Below are 21,465 nucleotides of genomic sequence, written 5' to 3'. Positions count from 1 at the left end.
GTTGGGTCATTTAAAACTTGTTTCACGTGGCTCTTAGTTCCTTCAGACATGAGCAAAATGCGTTGTGAAAGGCCACGGACATCCAGCTAGGATGACACCATATTATAGTCAATAATCAGGGCCTTACTTTATACTTCCCTGTATTCTCTCATTGTAAGTTTATTAGGAAATCTTTAGCTGAACTGGCCCTGAGATAGTGAGATCAGCGAGACTGAACTGCATTGATTTCTTCCTGTGCTTGTCTGTGAGTCTGTCCCGCTTTCACACATGCACCAGACAGGAAAGAATCGAGCCAAACCCACATTGTTATGAATGAATTTCTTTGTTTTTAATCTCACACAGTTTAAAATACAATATGAAATCAGGCTACAGTATATAAAAAACTCTCCAGCAAAATGATGTGCCAGCATCAGCTACTAAAATAAACAAACAAAAAAACTCCCCTGTAAGAAATTTTTTTTGCATTTTTAAAAAAAAAAAAACACATAGACACTTACATCGCTACATCTCTAAGCTACCTCAGTTCTGATTTTTAAAAAGCACCTGCTTTTCCTTTTTTCATCTTGCTTTTAAATTTTCAGCTTTTAAAAAATATAAATTATATGAAAATACAAGTTGGAAAATAGTCAAACACAATATAACATCTTTTTCACCCCTATACTTCTCAGCTTAAAAAAAAAGTATTCTTAAAAAAAGTTCAATAACTGAGGCAGTATTCCTGATAGAGATAATTTCATTTTAATATATATACTTTATATATGTATATGTATACATATATTTATGGTTCCTTGAAATTTCTTTGGAATGTAGATATGAGTTCAACACATTTATATAGACCCCAACAGAAAGCAGCATGCACAGCATGACTAGAACAGAGAAGGTATAATTTTCACCACGAAGATTAGGCAGGTTAATGCTTTAAAACCCAGAGTGTTCATCTCCAAAGTGAGGAAAAGCATATCTGATCTTTGAATGCTACCTCCGATCCCCAAAGCCACAAAACCAGGGCTCTGTGTAGGGAAGTCCCTCCCCTGCATGGAGAAGGAAACAAAAGTGACCCTGAACCCTACAGCCAAAACCAACATGGGTTAAGGCATCTCCAGGAAAATAAGGGTTTCACCAGCTAAACCAGATTTGCCCATCCTTCCTCTGAAGTTAATGTGTTTTTAAAAAGCATAAATGCAACAATTCTGCTACATTTCCAGTGTATAAACCACCCACCACTCTTCCTGGGATGGTCTCTGGCCTCTGGACAGAAGGAGAAAAAGCATCTGGCCAGATCGACAAAGCTGTCTTAACTAGCACACTATCTACAAATACTGAAAACGGCCAACCTCGAGAGAAAGGCATCTTAGCAAACAAGCGGGCTGAGGAGCATTAAGGAGGCACTTTCTTATCTCTTATCTGCTATGGAATGATTGCAGGACTTAGACACACTCACACAAGGGGAGTTTTCAGCACAAATTTAACAGGAAAGGTTGATGCACGGAGAAAGTGATGTTATGCCTGGTTGCGAACAGCAAGCAATGACCGATGTCCCGCCTTGGTTCTACTCTTGCCTGTTCATTACTGAAATGTGGAAAGACTTAACTGAAAAACTCAGGTATTATATCAGCTGTAGTTTTGCATGTCTGCAAGCACACACACACACACATGCACACACACACACACACACACACACACACACACACACCTTTGCCAGTGCCCAAGAAAGATCACATGATCTAAGAGAAAACAATGTAGTCCAACAGTTCCGCCTAATACTCCCTGAGCAGCTCCTAAAATATTTTGAGAGCTTCATTAAGGCACCTGCATCCGGAAGGAGATCAAAATACACAGCTGGGCCAATTCTGCTTTTGCTTTCCAAGTGGATGCTCTCTGATTTATCAGTATGAGGAAACTCATGAATCACAGAGCTAAGTTCCTGATCATTCAGGGTCTGTAAGAGGACCTGGGAGTAAACAATCCACGTTCTCGAAGATAAGCCAGCAGGTAGTTAGTACCTCCTGTTTCTCAGCCAGATCCCAAGAAGGGCTAGCCCCTGAGAAACCCACCTAAAATGTTTCTTCGCCTTGCCCACTGGTCCGCGAGAGCTAACTCTCTGTCATCATCCTTTTAAATCAGGTATCTATGGGACGCCTGGGTGGCTCAGTCGGCTAAGCATCCGACTCCGGCTCAGGTCATGATCTTGCAGTTGGTGAGTTCGAGCCTCACGTTGGGCTCTGTGCTGACAGCTCAGAGCCTGGAGCCTCTACAGATTCTGTGTGTGTGTGTGTGTGTGTGTGTGTGTCTCCCCCTCTCTCTGCCCCTCCCCCGCTTGCACTCTGTATCTCTCTCAAAAATAAATAAACACTTAAAAATATTTTTAAATCAGGCATCTATGGTGGGGGGCCGGGGTTCAACTGTATTAGGCACTTTTCCTCACTGGTTAGATGCTGGTTTCCCTCCCCCCTAAAAAATCCACACATTTTTCAGGCCACCCTTCAGCACTGCCCCAGGTGATTAAGTTTCTTGTTAAACTTTGGAGGAACTAAAAACTATAGTTTTTAGTATAGCATATTCGAATCTCACAGACCACCTTGTTTTTCCAAGCTCCTTTTCTTATGTTTCCTTTGCCTTCATTTCTCTCTTCTGCAATTATTACCCTTCACTTAACCCTGATCCAAGCACAGGGCTCTCCTAGTGTCTGCACTGTTCACTCTGCATGCACAGCCTCACCTGACGTCTCACTCAACTAGCTCAAACTCTTCAAAGGAAAGCCTTGTACTTCTCTCAAAGACGGCCAAGCCACATTTTTACTCCTATGCAACCCTAGTCTCCACTGTTCCCCAAACTCAGTACGTCTAAATGGCTTTGTCCGACACTCTTCAACTCACGTCACATCTGCCACTCCTCTTTCACTCACCAATTGGAAAGCTGTACATTTCTCTCTACTGAGTCATGGTGGGGGGTGGGGGGCGGCAAGGGGGTAAGCAGTAAGTATGGGATGCCGGGAAAATCAGACATAAAGGAGGAAGTGTAGGGTTTACAATGACATGCATTCAGGACTTACTTCTTAAGACCTGAGGGATAATGCCCGTGCACACAGCTTTTCTTCCAAGTTCTGTATGTTACAGGTATAGAACCCATTAAGAACCAAGTCAGTCCTCCTCCTTCGATATCCATTCTATGACTTCAACAGTGCTCCTACATTTACTGGGGTCCAAAACCAGGGCGGCAAAATACATTCAGTTCAAAGACTTAATGCTTCTTAACTCAACGTTAAGCCCAAACCCCGAGAATCCACTAATGACAAGTAAGTAGAGGGGTGTGATCAGTTTTTAAAATACAGATGAAATTCACATGCACAGGTCCCTTGTACCCAAATCAGCATTGTTTTTTTTTTCCTTCATATAGAAGTCACATGAATTTGGGATCCCCGATCTGAGTGACAGCACTTTGCGTTTCCAGTGGGGTCTATATAAACAGTTTCCTTTCACTGTGACAGAATCCTCAGTCGGCAAATAAAAACAAACTCGCATGAAACCGCAATACTGAGACCACCTTAGAGCTTAAGACGATTTTTTAAGAAAAAAAATACTGGCACAAAATTTAATAAAATAAAATTTTAACACAAAAACAGTTTTGGACCCTCCCCACTGAAGTCTATCTTTGTTTTCAAAGTAGAGTAAAAGGTAAATAGTCCTTGGTTTTTAGTGCATCCCCCAAACAAAATGTTTTATCCCACCTCCCTCTTTTTTGCCCTCCCAGACCTAAAAACAAAAGCAAATAAATTGTCTCTCATGGGTCTCATGACTCCTGACGTGTCAACTTCTTTTGCTAATAGGTCCACCACTCGAGACGCATTGTTTTCACGGATGAGTTTTAAAAATAATGGGACACATTAGTCTCCTCCCTTAAGCCAGATTCTTCAAGCTTCTTAAGGAGACCCTTCTCTCTGTCCTGAAAATTTGCTCAAGAATTTCTTGTCCCCCCCCACCCCTCAAGTCCTGGCCGTCCTTTTCCAACTGTGCACAATTGATTATAGCTGCAGCCCACTTAGCGCCCACCCCTGAATGTAAAAAAATGAGTTCTGGAAAATTAAAAATAGAATAACAATTAAAAATTAAGAGTCCGACCGACGTGGTTGTTCTTCGAAATGTCTCAGCAGAGGTGCCCCGACCCCTTTGGTGTCCATCACTCGTCGGCATCGGGCTTGACGTCCAGCATGGCGTGGAGTTCCTCGGGCGTGTACCCGAGGAGGCTCTGCAAATCACACACAAAGCGGTACACATAGCGTTTACCCGCTGTCTTGTGGATGATGTTTTTGTCATAATAGTAGCGGAGGCCGCGGCTCAGTTTCTCATAATTCATCTTAGGTTTGTTTTTCCTTTTTCCCCATCTCCTGGCCACCTGAAATTAAAGGACGAGAAAGGGGTGAACACCTACAGGATATTCCAAAGAGACGTGTTTATATGCCTCAATATGTACTCATGGGGACCCATGACGTTCGAGTAGGACCGATGGGAGATTCTGTGCACCGAAGATCTTTTTTTCTGACCCGTCTCTTCTAAATTCCCACTTTCAAGAGCTGGGCAACAACGGTGATCAAGCTGATTCTTTAAATTAATGAAAATCAACGGACCCTGTATCTCTATGTGATAGAGTTACCTGATACTGAAAGGAAGAAAAGACAAACAACACTAGAGACTCTCCTTTCCTTATGTTACTGGCAGAGTATCCTTGCTTTGAAAGCGTGAAATTTAACGTGAGCGACTGGAGCAGAACTAAGCTGCCTTTCATCCAGAGGACACCTGCCTTTCATCCACAGGAAGCCTTTTTCCTGTACTGGGGCACCATTATCTACGGGGGCACCATGTCTCATGTCTGCCGGGACAGAGCTATCGTCTCTCTTCTTCAGCATCTTTGATTCTCTCTTGATGTGGGCCCAGAGCAAGCATTCAATATGCACTTGTCGAATAAAATAATAAGTGGAATGAATGAACTGTAGTAATCCTCTAACACCTCTTGAATTGTCCGACCTCTTCCAGATTCACAGAGCCACAGGGCCAGAACACATGCTAAGACATATTTATGAAGGGTATGCTATGTGCCAGGCACCCCTTGCGCATCGTATCTGTGAGTCCTGGAAAGCAAGTGAGCATTGTGGGTATTTTCTCTATTTTCCAAATGATACCACTAAGGCTCAGGCAGGCTACGTAACTGGCTTGACCGAGGTCACGCAAGTACCCAGGGGCAGAGGTGGGACTGGAATCCTAGGACAGGTCATGCAGGCCCACGTAACGACTTTCCAGAGTTCACCTTCCTCCCCCTCAACAGGAGTCCTCACAAGTCGATTCCTTCATACCTCATCTGGATCAGAAAGCTTGAATTCCCAGCCATCTCCGGTCCAGCTGATAAAAGACTGACAGGATTTATCAGTGAGTAATTCCAGAAGAAACTGCCACAGCTGGATTGGTCCACTGCCTGGAAACACAAGGCATTGTGAATCATTACACCAGATGCTCAGCACTGCCAGCAATGAATCCCATTTTACGTGTCCCTCTTGCCTCCTCTCCAGTCCATCCAGCCTAGAGAGAATGGAGGCAACATGTAGCCCAAGTGTTGGAGGAGGTGCTAAGAGTTCAAATGGATTGAAAGGTGAAAAACTTTCTATCAAAAACAAACAAACAAACAAACAAACAAAAAACCACACACAGTATACCATGGTCTTATCGATCTCATCTTGATTGGCTTAAAGGTCAGTCCATTTTTGTTGCTACACAAACTCTAGAAAGAAAATACTGGATCTATCCTCTGAGATATCCTCAGGCAGCATAATCTTTTCTGCCTTCAAGAACCAAGTCATTATTTTTGCCTTAATTCGTAATAAGGATATTAACTAAGGAATATATTTGCCAGTTCTAATCTGAAGTCAGAGCTCATAAACACTTCTCTGTATCTGAGAGCTCTTGGCCCCTGATTTGTAAGTGACAAGGATTGCTACCCTGGGGCCATCTAACAAGGACACAGAAGTTAGATATTCTTTAGTCATAAGGTCATAATATTCTCCACCACCATCCTGTTCCTCCAGGCCACTGGCAGGCACCCAAACTAAGAAAAGAGAACATCATTACTTTGTAAGTGATTAACCTGCCACCCACGAAATCCTCACAGGTGAGGTGAGGACTGTCTCAGAAATTCCTCATGGGTTCACTATATTCTAACTTAAATTTTTTTTAATGTTTATTTATTTTTGAAGGAGAGAGAGAGAGAGAGAGACAGCATGAGCGGAGGAGGGGCAGACAAGGAGGGAGACACAGAATCCGAAGGGGGCTCCAGGCTCCGAGCTGTCAGCACAGAGCCTGACACAGGGCTCGAACTCATGAGCTATGAGATCATGACCTGAGCTGAAGTCGGACGCTTAACCGACTGAGCTACCCAGGTGCCCCATAGTATATTCTAACTTAAACACACACACACACACACACACACACACACACACACACACACCCCTCTTATCTTAGCCATCAACACTGCCAAGATCTTAGTTCTATCAAAAGCCAGGCATACTCTGATACTCAATTTATCTTATGCTAAAGGACTTCTGCTAATAGATTTCCTTTTAAGATCACTTTCTATTCAGATATGACAATGCTGCCAGTGATTCCTATCTAATTTACGGGTGTAGCCAGAGAAACAGATATGGGTTCAATTGTCTCTGCTGCTTGTTACATGTCTACACTCACAACACCATCTTAGAAGCCATCTGGCAGAGCAGGGCTGGGAAAGACCCAGTCTGTGCAGATGAAGGAAGCCAGGAACACACTAACTCATACAGAAAAACTTGACTTTCTAAGGCCCTCATCCTTAATCTGAGCTTCAGATTCATCTGATCCAAAGTAAAGTGAGATTCAATAGAAAACAAGCTTTAGGTTCTCTCTGTCAAAAAAGGCAACGCTCTTTATGATCTAGAAGGGTGATCTCTTGTTATGCCTTATACTTCTACAAGGTATGTTCACACGCATCATTTTGCTTAGTCTTAAACTCCGTCCCCCGGCTCTCTCTATAGGTGAGGCACAACAGGTCTTACTATTTCCATCCTATTAAGTCAGAGAAAGAAAAGTGCTCAAGAAAGCGATGTGACTTTGCTCCAGGGCACAGTGAGAAAATGGTGGTGTGGGGTCTAACGCCCTGGCCTGCAGACTCACTCCAAGTACCAGGGCGACAGCGACTGGCATGGACTGTTATTAAGCAACCGAAGAAAAGGCCACCCCCACCCCCTACCACCCCAGTAACGGCCTGCGGGGGGCGAGTCTCGGTGTCCTCAGCACAGCCCAGGCTAAATATGGAAGATGGAACAGCTCTGCCTTATCCTTCCAAGAATGCACCTGGAGCTCTTTAAAACCATCCTGCAAGTAACACCTTATGCAGGTTCTAGAATACAATGACTCAGTGGGCCCTACAAAATAACCGGACGTTCAAAGAAACAGCCCAGAGTGTGACACTGGTAAAGCCTTAGCCTCTCCTGTTTCCCTGTGCTGTTAAAACACCATTTCGGATGCAACTCAGACACATTTGCAACTTTCTTGGGAGGGGAGTTCAAGTTACCGGCTACCACTGCCTGCCTGGGCTCACGGGCTGAGATGTGACATTATATGAGGAATCCGTTGAGAAGCCATCCTGGTGGACAGGCATTAAGTGAACAAACCTCTGTTAAGAAATGCTATGGAATTTCTGGCAGTGAAGAACTTCAGAATCCTTGCAAAAGAACAGATTTCTGGAAGAGGTACAGAATGGCTCCATACCCAACAGGACACCGCTGTCTTCCTCTTATTTTGAAGAGAGACAGAACAAAGGAAAAGTCAACTACTCCAAAGCTAGGCAAATGAGCCCTGGAGTCTGCAGCCCTCTCCTGGGCCAGGCCCACACACTGTGGACACAAGACAGAGACAGGAGTTGCTTTGAGACCCTGAACAGAAAAACTACAAGCGAGAGCCGTTAAGCTGTTGCACACCTACTATGCACGATACTACGTTTGCTGCTTTATGCTGATCTCATTTATTCCTTACAATCACTCCAGGGAGTAGATACTATTACCAAATTTGCTTTTACCATTTTTACGACAGGGAAAACTGCTACACTGTGCGGCTTGTGTCCACTGGCCTTGTCCAAGGCCATTCAGAAGTAAAATGGCCGTGAGTGGAACCCAGGCAGTCTGGCACTCCAAACCCCTTTGCCTCGGCGCTGCTTTGTCATTAGACAAAAACAACCCAGAGGATGGCATCTAATCAGCCCGGCTGGCTGAGGTGACCACATGATAAAAGGACATAGCTTTTAAAAATATATATACATGTCTTCCTCACCTCTCACAGCAGACACAAGACACTGGACGGCCAGTGGTTCTCCAGACGATCTGACCATTGGTGACCTTGGTGTTCACCTCCACAGGTGGTATTTCCAGCCCAGTGAGTCAGTCCCCCTCCCGGTAACTATTAGGCTAATGTTACTTCGATACCCTTCCCTCCCTCAGTTGCCTCCAAACCTCTTTCACACTGCTCATCTTAACATCCCTTTGGGGAGTGAAGGGCCAGTCACACCAAGCTGAGGAAGGGAAAGGAAGGACATACCAGGTTACTTCTACCCAGGCAAGTCCTAGTCATTGGCAGGGAGCCGCTAGCTTGTTCCAGGTCCCAGAGAACATACCACAGTCCCTTGCCCTTGAGATGGGGCAGCCAGAAAGTGCAAAGGGGGAGTTTAAGTCATGTCGGTGGAACCAGCTCAGAGGCAGGGACGTCAGACAGAATTATTATTGCTGTTTTTCCTGGCAGGGCCATTTCCCGAATTGAAATGTCAGAGGCGCGGGCTCTATATGCCTGCTCCAGCTCTTTCTCTGTGTGCATTTGACCCCCGTCTGCATATAACGGCCGGGTTGGGTGGTGGGCAGGGTATATTCTTATCCACGGGTCTCCTCTTTTGCTCATTGTGAATTTTCCTCTGTTCACAAGGAATACAAAACTGACACATTTAGGAATGCGGAGCCCAGGTCGTAGGGGAGGGGCTCTCAAACTTCTCTTTTGTCTTTACACTAAAGGGAAGAAGGGAGCGTAAAGAGGTAAACCAGATGTCTAACAACAGCATAGACACTTGAATGAGGAGAAATGTGTCTGGGGAACGTCACAGCAAGGAAGTCAAGACAGGGTGATGTCAGCTCAAGCCTCCTTCCCCCGACTCTGGGAGAAAGATCGTATAAGCCCACCCAGCGCTGATAGGCACACACAGCCTTCTCGCCATGGCTTTCCTGAAGTGGCCGTTTCCCCCTTCGGAAGGCTCGCGCGTGGTACCAAACGAAAGGAATCCAGGAGACCCCCCCCACCCCCCGCAAGGTTCCTCCTATTTGCTGATTCCCAAACTGCCCTTTGGTTGCGGGGAGCTATAAAGAGGAAGGACGTGGAATTATTCTTCCGGCTAGAAACGCCTGGTCAGGGCAAGCATTCTGGTCTCTGGGGGGGGGTTTGTTCCCTGGCCGGAACCAGCGGCCAGACTTAACACAGCCACGTGTCACCTTCATTTCAGATCTGGGCAGGCACAGCAGGGCCACCTGAGGGAAGCACACCGCTGGCAGGCAGCTCTAGGGCTGGAATGCATGGTGGCCCCCTGCCAAGAGCATCCACATCTAGGCCCTCGGGAACTGCTGAGGCCCCACAATGGTTGAAATGCTGCAAGGAGGCCAGCGCTCCCAGAGACACATCTCCCACAGGACATTCCTGTATTGCTTAGCGTAGCTCTGCCCCATCTTGCACCTCCTCTCACCCAGGGCCCAGCCCCATCCACCCACCCAACTCGAAGGTGCTCCCAGTGACCTCTGTCCCAGGGAGCAGAGGATGGTGCTAAGAATAGTACCAGTCATGGGAAGGGGGAGTTCACAGACTCAATGTGACTCACAATGGTGTCCCTGTCTGGGGCCCCCAAGGCAGTCAACGGCGTCCTTCACCATGCTGCCCTGGGGTGTCACACATCAGGAATCCGGTGGCATCACTGGGAAACTATGCTTCTCAAGTAGAGACTCTCAGCCACAACAACAGAGGGGTCCCTGTTAGAAGGGAGGCTCTCGGCAAAGAAGTGCAGGAGGGAGGGCCCCACACACGCTCGCGCTGGGCCTGCACACCCCCCAGCTCCCTCGCTGGCTGCAGCAGGGGGATTTCCTCAGTTCCTCACACTGCTTTGTTCTTCTCAGCTTCTGGGCCAGAGGAAGGTACAACAGTGACAGTCCTGATGTGAAGAATGTGATACAATCTTCGAAGCAGAGGTATCAGGTGGGGACCCTCAAGGCTTACTTCAAATCCAAGGCGCCAATCTACAATTTTTTGAGGTACAGCTTCGAGTAAATTCCTACTCATTCTGGTGATGTGTTAAGTCCCTTCTCCTTGTCTAGGAACTGGAAGGCCTGCCACGTATCTTGATGAGGGCTGGTTGTTAAAAATCCCCTTCTATTTTTGTTGTTGTTGTTGTTGTTGTTGTTGTTATTGTTGTTGTTCCCTTACTCTGAGTCTAAGAAGTGAGCAACTGCAATTTTTTTAAATGTTTATTTGTTTTTGAGAAAGAGACAGACGTAGCGTGAGCGGGGGAGGGGCAGCGCGAGGGGGGAGACACAGAATCCCAAGCAGGTTCCAGGCTCCGAGCCTGACATCACAGAGCCCGACGCGGGGCTCGAACTCACAAACCTCGAGATCATGACCTGAGCCGAAGTCAGACACTTCACCGACCGAACCACCCAGGCGCCCCAAGAAGTGAGAGACTTAAGATATACAGCAGAAATTTGGCTAGGACCAAATTTCAGTAAGATTCTCCTGGTAACAATGCCTTCCATTTGCCAATCTGTCAGTCGATTTCTTCTCATTTTCTAGCTTTGGGGGCTATCTGCCCAACGGACTCACTGCTAGCGAACAGGGCCCAGGATTGGACTTGAGTTTTTCCTTTTCATTGCCACCACAAGGTCTCACCCTGTCATCTGCACCCCAGCACGAGGCTGACAGATCAGAGCTGATTTCCATGCAGACAGAGGTCAGCACAGAGCAGTCGCTCTGTCTGGTAGCCATCCATTATGGTGTATTTATACCAAGGCCATCAGCTCCAGGCCCATCTCTCTCATCACTAGAATATATGCTCTGAGGACACACACTGTGCTTCTTCACTGCTGCAATCCAAAGCCTAGATGGTGCCTCACCGGCAAATACCGAGAATCAAAAAGCTACCTGCTGCCGAATGACCCCAGTTGTTGGCTCGCTGTGCGCACGGACTACCCCTCGTTGATCCTTATTTTCTCAATGGCAGGTATGGCATCTCAGACCAGGGCTCAATAAACATTTACTGACTTGTACTGCTCAAACAATCGTCCTCTGAAGAAAGGGGTAAGGATCTTAAAAACCACCCCACCTGCTTCTCTCTATTAAACCAGATCTGGGACTAATCAACATGAGTGACTCCCGGGCTGTTTCATCAACATGTTCCCCAAAATAAAAACGACCACACCGCCTGCCCTTTGGGGATTAATTTGCTACTTTGAGAAGTTAATCTCTTCAGCTTGACTCTAAAAGTCAAATCAAATACCTCAGTGTGGGCAGGACACCACATTTATTTTAACCTATGAAACTCTCATGGTTGGTCACCCTTGCACAAGGGCAGACTCTGCCCTAAGAACACACATCTGGCAGGTGGTCCTAAAACAGAGGAACGGGCCTGATGGGCCCCTCCCTTCCACCCAGGTGTCTCTACCCACAGCCAAACGATGATGGCAAAAACAGAACCCTCAAATCCAGAAATGACCCATCTGTTCACAAGTCTTATCTTCCTCTCCTACTACTGTAAAGGTGCCCACCTCTGGCAGCAGACGGGGTGACCCCAGAGCCTAAGCATCACACCCCTTCCTGTCAACCCCCTTCTAAGCTCTCGTTCACAAAAGATTCCAAAATGTCTCTATTTCCACGAAGTCCTTACGAAATGAAGTTGAGGAACGACCAGGAAACATCCTGACAGTTAGCTTCTTGCTCTCTGGACCCAACGCCACCTGAGGCAGCAGACATCTTCTGCCTGAGGATGAGTAACTGCTGGGCTGTTTGACAATCAAAGCACCGGGAAGATTTTTAAAAGAAAAGGAAGGGCAGAGATTGCTTGATATTTTGGCTTGGCTTTCTGTCCAAAAAAGGTATCTTTCCCCTTTTTTCTTCTGAGTTACGCCCATCTCTTGCCCCCCAACCCCAACCCGATCGCATTTCACCTCCAACACGATCTAGATGCGGTATGTTCTATAACTCGCCAACAATGCCTTGGTTTAATAAATCGCATGTTCTATCAGAGAGTTCCCATATCAGTGCCTAGAAACTCAAGGACAGCAGTTGGGGGATATAAATTCTAATAATTCAATGCACAACCACAAAGAACACTCTCTGACAGGGGCTGGAAAAACACACTCCACGAACATAACGCACAATAACTCCGTGAACTTTATTGCTCAAAGAGCCAGTACCTAACAATGGAAGCAAGTTAGAAAACCGTTCTCAAATCAATTAAAACCAGCCTTTGATGTCAAGTCCATGTCTCTGGCACGTGAGACCAAAAGAAAGGAGAACTTCAAAAAATTAAAAACAGACAAACGTGTCAGGCGGTGGTGAACTGAGAGAGGAGAGCAGAGAGCATCCCACGAAATTAAAAAATACATAACATATGCCCATGGGATGCCCCAAGTGGGGAGTTCAAGCATTCGGCACTTCCCTGATTCACTGCACAATCTTATGCAACTAACTGAACCTCTCTGGGCTTTAGTTTTCCCATCTCTAAAATGGAAACAGCTATCCCTGCTCCTCCCTACTTTATAAAGACATAAATTAAGTTCCTGTTATTAAGAAATATAGAAATATAAATACACACACACATATTATGTATGTACATAAAGAGGTGACCACAATACTGAACAGTTTGGGAACAATATAAAACACAACAGTGGAATTTAACAGAAGAACAACACAGCAGAATATATATATATACATATATATATATATATACGTATATATATATATACACACACATATATTTTTTTATAGTTTATTTTTTTATTTTGTGAGAGAGCACATGCTCACATGAGCAGGGAAGAGGCAGAGAGAGACAGAGAAGAGAATCCGAAGCAATCCCAAGAGAATCCCAAGTGGGGACTCGAACCCACGAACAGTGAGATGATGATCTGAGCCAATACCAAGAGTCTGACACTTAGCTGACTAAACTACCCTGGGTTCCCCTAGAACATATATTTTTAAAAACAGACTTGTCAGAGAAAGACAAGCAAAAAAGATGAAATTAATAAAACACACACACACACACACACACACAGTAAAGCACAAGATAAAATTCAACTATTCTTCCAAGAATTAAACCAGCCTTTTTTTTTTTACATGGCAAACTTGGAAAAGGAGGAAGTGGCAGGCTGAAAGGAAGGTTCAAGTATATAAATGCGTGATTTTTAAAAGATACTGTACACGAGAACAACCAGTGAAGATTTGCTAAAGTTAGGGATAACTCTGTGAAGTTCTCGCTCTGATTCAAAGTAGGTGCACACAGACAAGAGCAGATGCACACTGCTTTGCAAGTGAAAGTATCACACACATTTATGGTTTGGGGAAATCTTGGCCACAGACAGACTTAGATCCTCTTTCCCCCAGTGTGCTTTTTTTCCCTAATCATTTATGCTCCTCACAAAGCACGCTCCGCCTACTTATTTTGTAGGGCTGACCTAGGAATTCAGCAGCATTGCCCACAGACGTCGGTGGGTCGGACCCGGAGGCGGATCCCATGAGCATGACCTGAAGGTAAAGCAGAAAGTCCTGTCCAGCTCATCCATGTGCAAGACACACCGGGGGGCAAGCCGAGGTGGCTGGCCACAGGCCGGCCGGGCCGCCCAACCTGGAACAGCCGTCGGCGAGGCTCCCGGGCGAGTCTGTCTCGGTCCTGAGAACGAGACAGTCACACGCTTTAGGGTGTAGAGGAAAGACCCTTGTTTTTGCTTGGGCTCCTCACACCTGCATGTGCTCAAGTACACCTGCGTGGGGGTGGAAGGAGAAAGGAGACGGGTCTTCTCTTAAAGGGGCCGCCTATATTCAAATACAGCCACCCCTGCCACCAGACCCAAGAGCCCTGACCATACTCGACCCACCACTCACACACAGACTCGGACACAGAGAGGGGGAAGCTCGAGTCAGGAAGTGGGTTATTCAGAGCTTTTCCTCCTGATGTCTTCTAGGTAACGGACTCTTTTATGAAGTCCCCAGAAACAGGTTGGGTTTGGATTTGAGGGTATGGGGTGAGAATCTTGTTAGAAACCCAAGAGACGCTTTGTGGTACCAATGCAAATGTCAAAAGAAAATGCCTCCCGAATGATGTATCTGGGTAACAGGAAGAAAGAAAGGTGTGCTCACTGATGAGGATTAGAACACAGAATTGGAGGAGTCGGGCACCCGTGCTTCTCAGGGGGCGGAGGGCACTCTCTGGAACTTATTCTCTCCTAGCAGCAAAGTCCCCCCTGCGTGTCCAGGATGCCACGAAATGACCAGCTAAGTCTGTTAGAATTCTCGGGGAGGTGAGCTAGACCCCAAGGGACCATCGAAGCACCGAATTTTTCAATTCTATCCAGTAATCAACCTCCGAACGCCCCTCAGATGTAAGGTGTGGTAGCCAGACCGGGTTGGGTAGCAAACAGAACGTGAACAACAGTGAGGAGGTAGACAAAGGAACGTATTTTGTTCCGCCATCGTGTGATGGCCTGTGTCCTACCTACGCCTTGCCTTTAAAGAAGAAAGGACCGAGAGCCTTGCCTTGAGGGGCCCTGCCCGAGAAACGGCACCCATCTCAGCTTTGAATGTCAACCACCTCCACAGAGCTGCACCCTGCGAGCACCTCTCCAGCGGGTGGAGAGGAGCGCCCCGGCCTCCCGTCAACGTTTCACATTCACTCACTCAGGACCACTTTCACTCTTGTGATTCTCAGGGAGAGGTGAGTCACACAGAAGACAATGCCATTTTTGCTTTGTTGAGGGCAACAACAGGCACAGAGCTCTGAAGCCTATCATGGGCCACCAAGAGCATCGGGACCGTGGCCTTGAGTCCTGCCGTGCTGGCCTACCCGACAACCCGTGTTCGTCGGGGGGGCTGATGTGGCCGGTCAGCAGACCTGCGGCAGCCGTGACGAGGTGCTACTCAGACCTCTGACTGCAGGCAGCAGGACTGATGGGATCCACCATGTCCCCGCTGAGGCCACACTATCTGGGGCCGCTCCCCAGAGGCATGAGGTTCATTCCTGGGGGACACAGAGCTGCTCCGCTGGGCGACTCTGGCATGAGGATTCCCCAGGAGCCTGACCAGACTTTTCTTGGCACTGAGCCACTCATGGAGGCTCTTCCCCACCCAAATCCGCCCTCCCTCTCTCCTTTTACAGGTGTCAGACCTGCAGCCTGGTCTAAAAGCTCCCCGGCCTTCCCGTGCTGTCCCCTACTTTGTCCTTCATGGACCTCCCTCACACACCAAGACATTTCTTGCAAGTCTAATCCCGTCTTGACATCTACGTCTTAGCAGACCCAGAAGGACACTAACCCGGCCACTAAGAGTGGATCTTTTCCTACTAATCGCCCGACACCGTGAAAAACTTTGAAAGGCATCTCCTTTGTGGTTTTCTAGGCGACGTTGGGCTAGACCTCTTTCCCCCTCTGAACCTCGATTCCCTCATTCGTACAGTGAGACTCACAGAACCTACCCGGTGCGGTGGTTGGTGACAGTTCAAAAAAGGTAATGTCCATGAAAGAGGCGAGTGCACAGTAGGAGTTTAGCACAGATGGTTTGAGCTGAATGGCCAGAGTGACCTAATCTGATATTAAGTATCTTTCGTGCCCTAAGTCACTGCCACCAATTACTGGAATTCTCTAAATAAAATACATTAACCTCTGGCCTCAAGGAATACAGAATTACACCGGAAAGACAAAAGTTGCAGGATGATACGGAACAGTGGTAACCTGCTATGTACCTAGCAAGGCTTCTGGACGCTTTCCCCAAACGATTCCTTCCATCCTCACAACCATCCTATGAGACCATAACTATTACAGTAATCTGCTACCATTTTGCAGATGAGAAAACTGAGGTACGGGGACGTCTGCTTGCCTGAGGTCACACACGGTCAGTGGCAAAGCTGGGACACACGCAGGGTGACCGGCGGCCGAGTCCAGCTCTTGACGTCTCCATGAAACATAACCAGGGCTTAAACAGCCTAGGAAGGCCTCCCTCTTGGGCGTTTTGCCTGGACTGAAATGGGAAGGCATTCCCAAGTGACAGACCTACCAACCTGTGGGTGTCACATGGAAGTCGCCTTAGGGAGAAACGGAAGGGGTACAGCTGCTCTTGAACTGAGTCTCTATACCAAGGAGCCACTCACTGCTCATGCTCCAGAGCAGTGAAGGCCATCCAAGGAAAAGAGAAAGATGCCAAGGGGCAAAAGCAGGAATATTTGGGACGTCTGGCAGGGCCTTTCCCAACAGAAGCTGTGGGGAGTTTCCAAGGCCTGTTGGTTGAAGGCAACGAGGACCTGTGTGGATGCCTCAGCAGTGTGCTGGCTGACTTCTGCTCAGTGGAAACATTTTACTTCAAAGACCAAAAAGGTGGAGCCTCAAACTGGAGACAGAGCAGGAATTCCAGAACAGTCACCACCCAATTCCATCATTTGTAGTTAGCTTTTGTTAAAGAAACAGGGACCCACAAAATCAGAGACCTCGGGACTCCTCCAAAACGGGCAGGGCGGCCGTCCCCAAAACAGAGGGGTCAACTTGCAAGTCGCCTGCCATCCAAAATCCGGGTACCCGCTCGGCCTCGGGTAGCTGGGGACGGCACCAGGGACTGAGGCACACCGTGTGAAGGGTAAATGGGCAAAGACAGCTTGCGAGGTATTACTGTAGCTGAATCAAGACGAGGAGGGGGCTCAGTCAGCTGTGGCCTTCATAAACAACTGGTGGAAACAGGGAGCCTCCCTTTCCACGTTTTTTTTTTTTTTAAGACATTTAGAAAAAAAGAAAATTAATAATGAAGCCGAATCCCGCTCCCCTGTGATCCTTTTCTACTCGTGTCAGATGATTACAAAGAACTACCACAAAGTGAATCAGGGGGCAGAAGCAGGAAAAGGGCCCTGCAGACCAGAGAAAGGGACCTCTCTCATCCAGTTCAAATTTCCCAAGGAGTTTCCCTCCCCCATGACCCACGGTGTTTCCCCGTCAGTCTCCTAACTGAGCGGCATGTTAACCCATCACTCCAGGGAGATCCCTCCCCCCAAAGCATTCCACACACCCCTCCCCCATCCCAGGACCCACCGCCAAACACAGCACAGAGAATCAGAATCCCTCCCGGCTTCTGAGATGCTGGCTGGCAGCAATGCCCCACTTTAGGCCAAGAGGGGTGTCTGCCTGGCTTCCTACAACCTGCTCATCACAGGGCCTCTGAACCGGAAAGGGGAGACACTCTCTGTTGCTGCCTTTCTCATTTCTGAGCTCGCTTCCTCCTGCCCATTCAGGTGCTACCCAAGGATGCTCTACACTGAGACTGTGGTTGGCCGCCTGCAAGCCTGCGGGCCAGCTCCAGCTTCGCCTGCCCCCAGAACCTCAGGGCACCTGGAGAAGGCAGTTACTGCCCAAAATGGGGACCAGAGTTCTATATTCAAGTCCACAAGTTGTTTCTTCTCATCTACAGCCCATGCACACACTCTTACACTGATGGCCTTCACCCAGAGACTATATTCCAGAGCGTGGCTTCGGTAGTTATCCCTCCCCTGGCCCCCAAGTTAAAAAGCTCTATGCTGTTCCTAATAACATACCCATCTGGATTCAGAATTGTAGAAATCTCCCGCACAAAGTCCCACCGCACTAGGAATTTGCTTTGGTGACCCCTCTCCCCTTTCCTTATCAGTAACTTGGGCTTATACCAAAGGTTTCCTAGGTTGCTATTTGTACCTGAGTACCTTGAGATTATTTTGCAATCCCGTTTTCCTTCAGAAAACTCCGATTTCAGGTAACACTGCCAAATCTCGGGTTTCATTCTGAATTGAAGGGCTTTGAAGCACTTCCTTTTGCAGTGAAGTTGTTTATTTTCAAAAACACGTTTTAACAGTAGCTTTGGGTTACTGAACCCTAAAACTTAACTGTGAGCCAGAACTCCAAGGTTCTGGGCTTGGCCTAGGGACTTTCTTACTGTATGACTCTAGACTGGCTCCAGGGCCATCGACGACATGGCAAGAAGTCTTTCAGTCCAGAAGCAGTTCGAGAGGGTTCCAGGGGAATGCACTGCATGGGGCTTCGTTTTCTACAAGACTAGTACTCCTGTTTTTGGTGATGTCTCATGCAAAAGTATTTGAAAGTTGGACTCCCGACAGTCCCACATTTAGCCATAAGGAAAATGAGGGACCGTATTTTCACCAATCTGCAGAGCACTCCGTCATTTCGTTACAGTTAATAAAACGAAAGTTAATGAACGGCTTTGGGCTCAGCCTTTTTCAGCCTTCAGGATGAAAAAGAGACCCTAACCACTTCATTCACAATTGCAACTCTGGGTGGGGACATACCCAGGCACTGGACAACAATAGCATTACCACCAGGCTTGCTCAAGAAGCAGCAGTGATAGGAAGGGTGCCTTATCTGGCATAATGTCTGGCCATCCGGAATGAAGTTCGATTAAAGGTGACCTAACAGCCCAACGACTCTAGACTGAAGCCAAAGGCTAGCATTATGTCCTCCCAAGAGCCCCAACCCGTATACGTGTGGTGCTAAGTGGTAACAAGCGGGAGACGAGGTCTCTAATCTACTATAGGAAAGCAACTGAGGTAAGCAATGAGTCTTCTCGTTCCTTAACGTGGACAAGGACTGCAGAGGTGAGTGAGACAACTGGCACTTGAGGTTCAATTCGGGAGCTACTTCTGGGCACGTGGCAATGACGCGGTCACTTTTTGTGCCTCAGTTTCCTCATCTACAAAATGGGGCCAGAGGAAGAGAGAACACTATTTGACAACACAGAATGCTCCTTTGTAGCTACTGCAATTGAAAAAATAATCGGAGACTGCTATGTTTTTCAGGGATCTGGGAAGCATTTTGCTTAGGTCTATCAAACAGATAGGAAAACACTGGGCCACTTCTCTCAGATTGTTTTGTAATTGGACGGGGTTCATAACGTATCTTCAAACAAGAGAAAATGGAGCTTTCTGATTGTATCAGTTTGATAACCGTAAGCAGTTCACAGTAAGGTAAGAAGGTACATTTTGGCGGAAGCCAGCGTTGCATTTGATGTATTCTTAACTCAGCTAACAGGCAGCCTTTCAAGCCACGTTATCTGCCCCCACATCTTGACCTAATTTAACAAGTTGCCATGGGAGCCCAGTGAAGGTTGATGCAATTTTCTTATCTTCGGAGGAAGAATGTAACAGTGCAAGAGAATGTGAAAATTCAGTTTCTAACTGATTTCCACACATACAGTGCAGTAACTAAGACACCACATGAAGAAGTGAAATGCAGTCCTTTGAAGGTGATAGAGACAAAGACCCAAGCTCCCTGTGCGTAATGGCAGGGAAATGACTCTCTTCCCAGCTCGGAGGACGTATACATACACACTTTAGCTGAAGCCAAGTACTGGTGATGGAAACGAACACGGCTCCTCCTGTGTGGCCACACATACTCTGGAGTAACAGAATTTTAAGGGAATGAACAAAAAAGGAGAGAGAAAATAGGTGTGACTTTAACAGGCAATAGAAAGTTTGCCAACACTCATACAACGCTTTCTGCTTGCCAAAGGCCTCTTCCAAACTTCAGCTCATCTTAACATGTCTGCATAAGGCCAGAGCCCCATCTCTAGGAATCCCAGGCACGTGCACGCGCCGCGGCTGGCGGAGGAGGCTGAACAGGTATGTTCCATCCCCTTCCCCATCCCCTAGAGTGGACCTGAAATGATACGGGACCACAATGAGCGGGCAAGGGCAAGGGAACCACCACAGAGCATTCGTTTGCAGTGTGGACAGATGTCCACCAAGCACTGAGCCCAGGAAAAATGTCCCCAAAATTTGGGCTGGCCCCCCCCACACGCCTAACAAATCCTGACCTTCATGCAGACCACAGCAAGAAGAAAAAATCTAGTCCAAGTCTAAGGACAATTCTCATTACACGAATTCAACAAGATCATGAACCCTCAAGGGCTACTCCTGGCCCTTATCTGCACTCAACAGTGCTCAGAAACATTTGTTGGAACAACTGGTTTGTTACAACTGAGCTCCCAACCCACACCCCCCATGCTTAGTATCATGCCTAGCACTCCTTTGCTTCATTAACTGATTTAGTGCAATTACATTTGCCCAGATCTCCCACCACCAAGATAAGGATGAACACCTTCCACTTTACTAAAAGTAGAAAAGGGTACAAGGTAAATTTGCCTAAAATCACACAGTGTGGTAGAGCTGGGGGGCAGCCCAGGGGACTTCTGTTTTCTGGGCTATTGTTCTCACCACCATATGAGACAGGGTGAAAAGCTGTATCCCCAGTCATAAAGCAAAACTGGATGGTGAGATGCTTAAAACGTGCTTTTAAAGGCAAGCGGCTGCTTTAGTCTTCGAGGCCTTTAACTGACAGTCACCTTCCCTCTTCTTCCACTCACTGGGTGTTATACTCCCTTAGAGAAAGAGAGAGAGAGAGACAGAGAAAAGAAGGAAGAAAGCAAGAGCACCTTTTAAAAACAACCCACTCAGGGGCGCCTGGGTGGCTCAGTCGGTTGAGCGTTCAACTCTTGATTTCAGCCCAGGTCATGATATTAGGGTGTTGTGGGATTGAGCCCCATGTCAGGCTCTGTGCTGAGCGTGGAGCCTGCTCGGGATTCCCTCTCTTTCTCTGCCCCTCCCCCCTCTTGCACACATTCTTTCTCTAAAATAAAATAATTTTTAAAAATCCATCCAAATCAGGGGTGACATCAGCCATAACTCAGACCTCCAGAGCACACCTGTATTTCTGCTGAAAGAACTTTCTGACATTCCTATCTATTTGGCTCTGAGCTGGACTTCCAGGGAAGCCTCGCGGGCAGCAGGCTGATGCTGGGCTATCTTGATGGCAGCTCATGTCTCTTTGTATTTCACATTCATTCTGAATTCACAGTTCATCCCTTCCTGTCTCTCCCTGAAACAGGGACACTTGGAAAGATTCTCAGATAATTCTTTCGAGGTACTAAGATCATCTCAGTCAAAACCCTTTCAGTCACTCTTAGAGACTGTTAGCTCGGCAGGCTTCTCCCACACAGGAAATCCAATAACTAAGACATGTAACACTTGCAGAGGGGTTTCTATTAGAGGCAGAGATCGGGCTGCCACCCCTCCCAGAAACTCCTAGATCTGCACAACGGCCAGAGATCCTGACCAGAATCTTATCCCGTGAAGGGCGACCGA

General features: G+C 47.2%; 1 protein-coding gene across 3 annotated transcripts in view; it reads right to left on the bottom strand.

Moving 5' to 3' along the window:
• Nucleotides 1–389: 389 nt before the first annotated feature.
• Nucleotides 390–21,465, bottom strand: part of ETS1 (ETS proto-oncogene 1, transcription factor) — a 67,942-nt gene continuing 46,866 nt past the window's right edge. For all 3 annotated transcript variants that reach the window (XM_049654558.1, XM_049654537.1, XM_049654547.1), the window contains 2 exons: nt 5,348–5,466; nt 390–4,392 (listed from right to left, as the gene is read on the bottom strand). In XM_049654558.1, the coding sequence (XP_049510515.1) occupies nt 4,177–4,392; nt 5,348–5,466 (335 nt within the window). In that variant the 3' untranslated portion in view covers nt 390–4,176. The remainder of the gene's footprint in view (nt 4,393–5,347; nt 5,467–21,465) is intronic.

Source organism: Panthera uncia, chromosome D1, assembly GCF_023721935.1.
Source record: "Panthera uncia isolate 11264 chromosome D1, Puncia_PCG_1.0, whole genome shotgun sequence".
NCBI lineage: Eukaryota > Metazoa > Chordata > Mammalia > Carnivora > Felidae > Panthera > Panthera uncia.
Note: the sequence above shows the minus strand (reverse complement) of the source record. Positions and strands in the feature narration are given on the sequence as shown.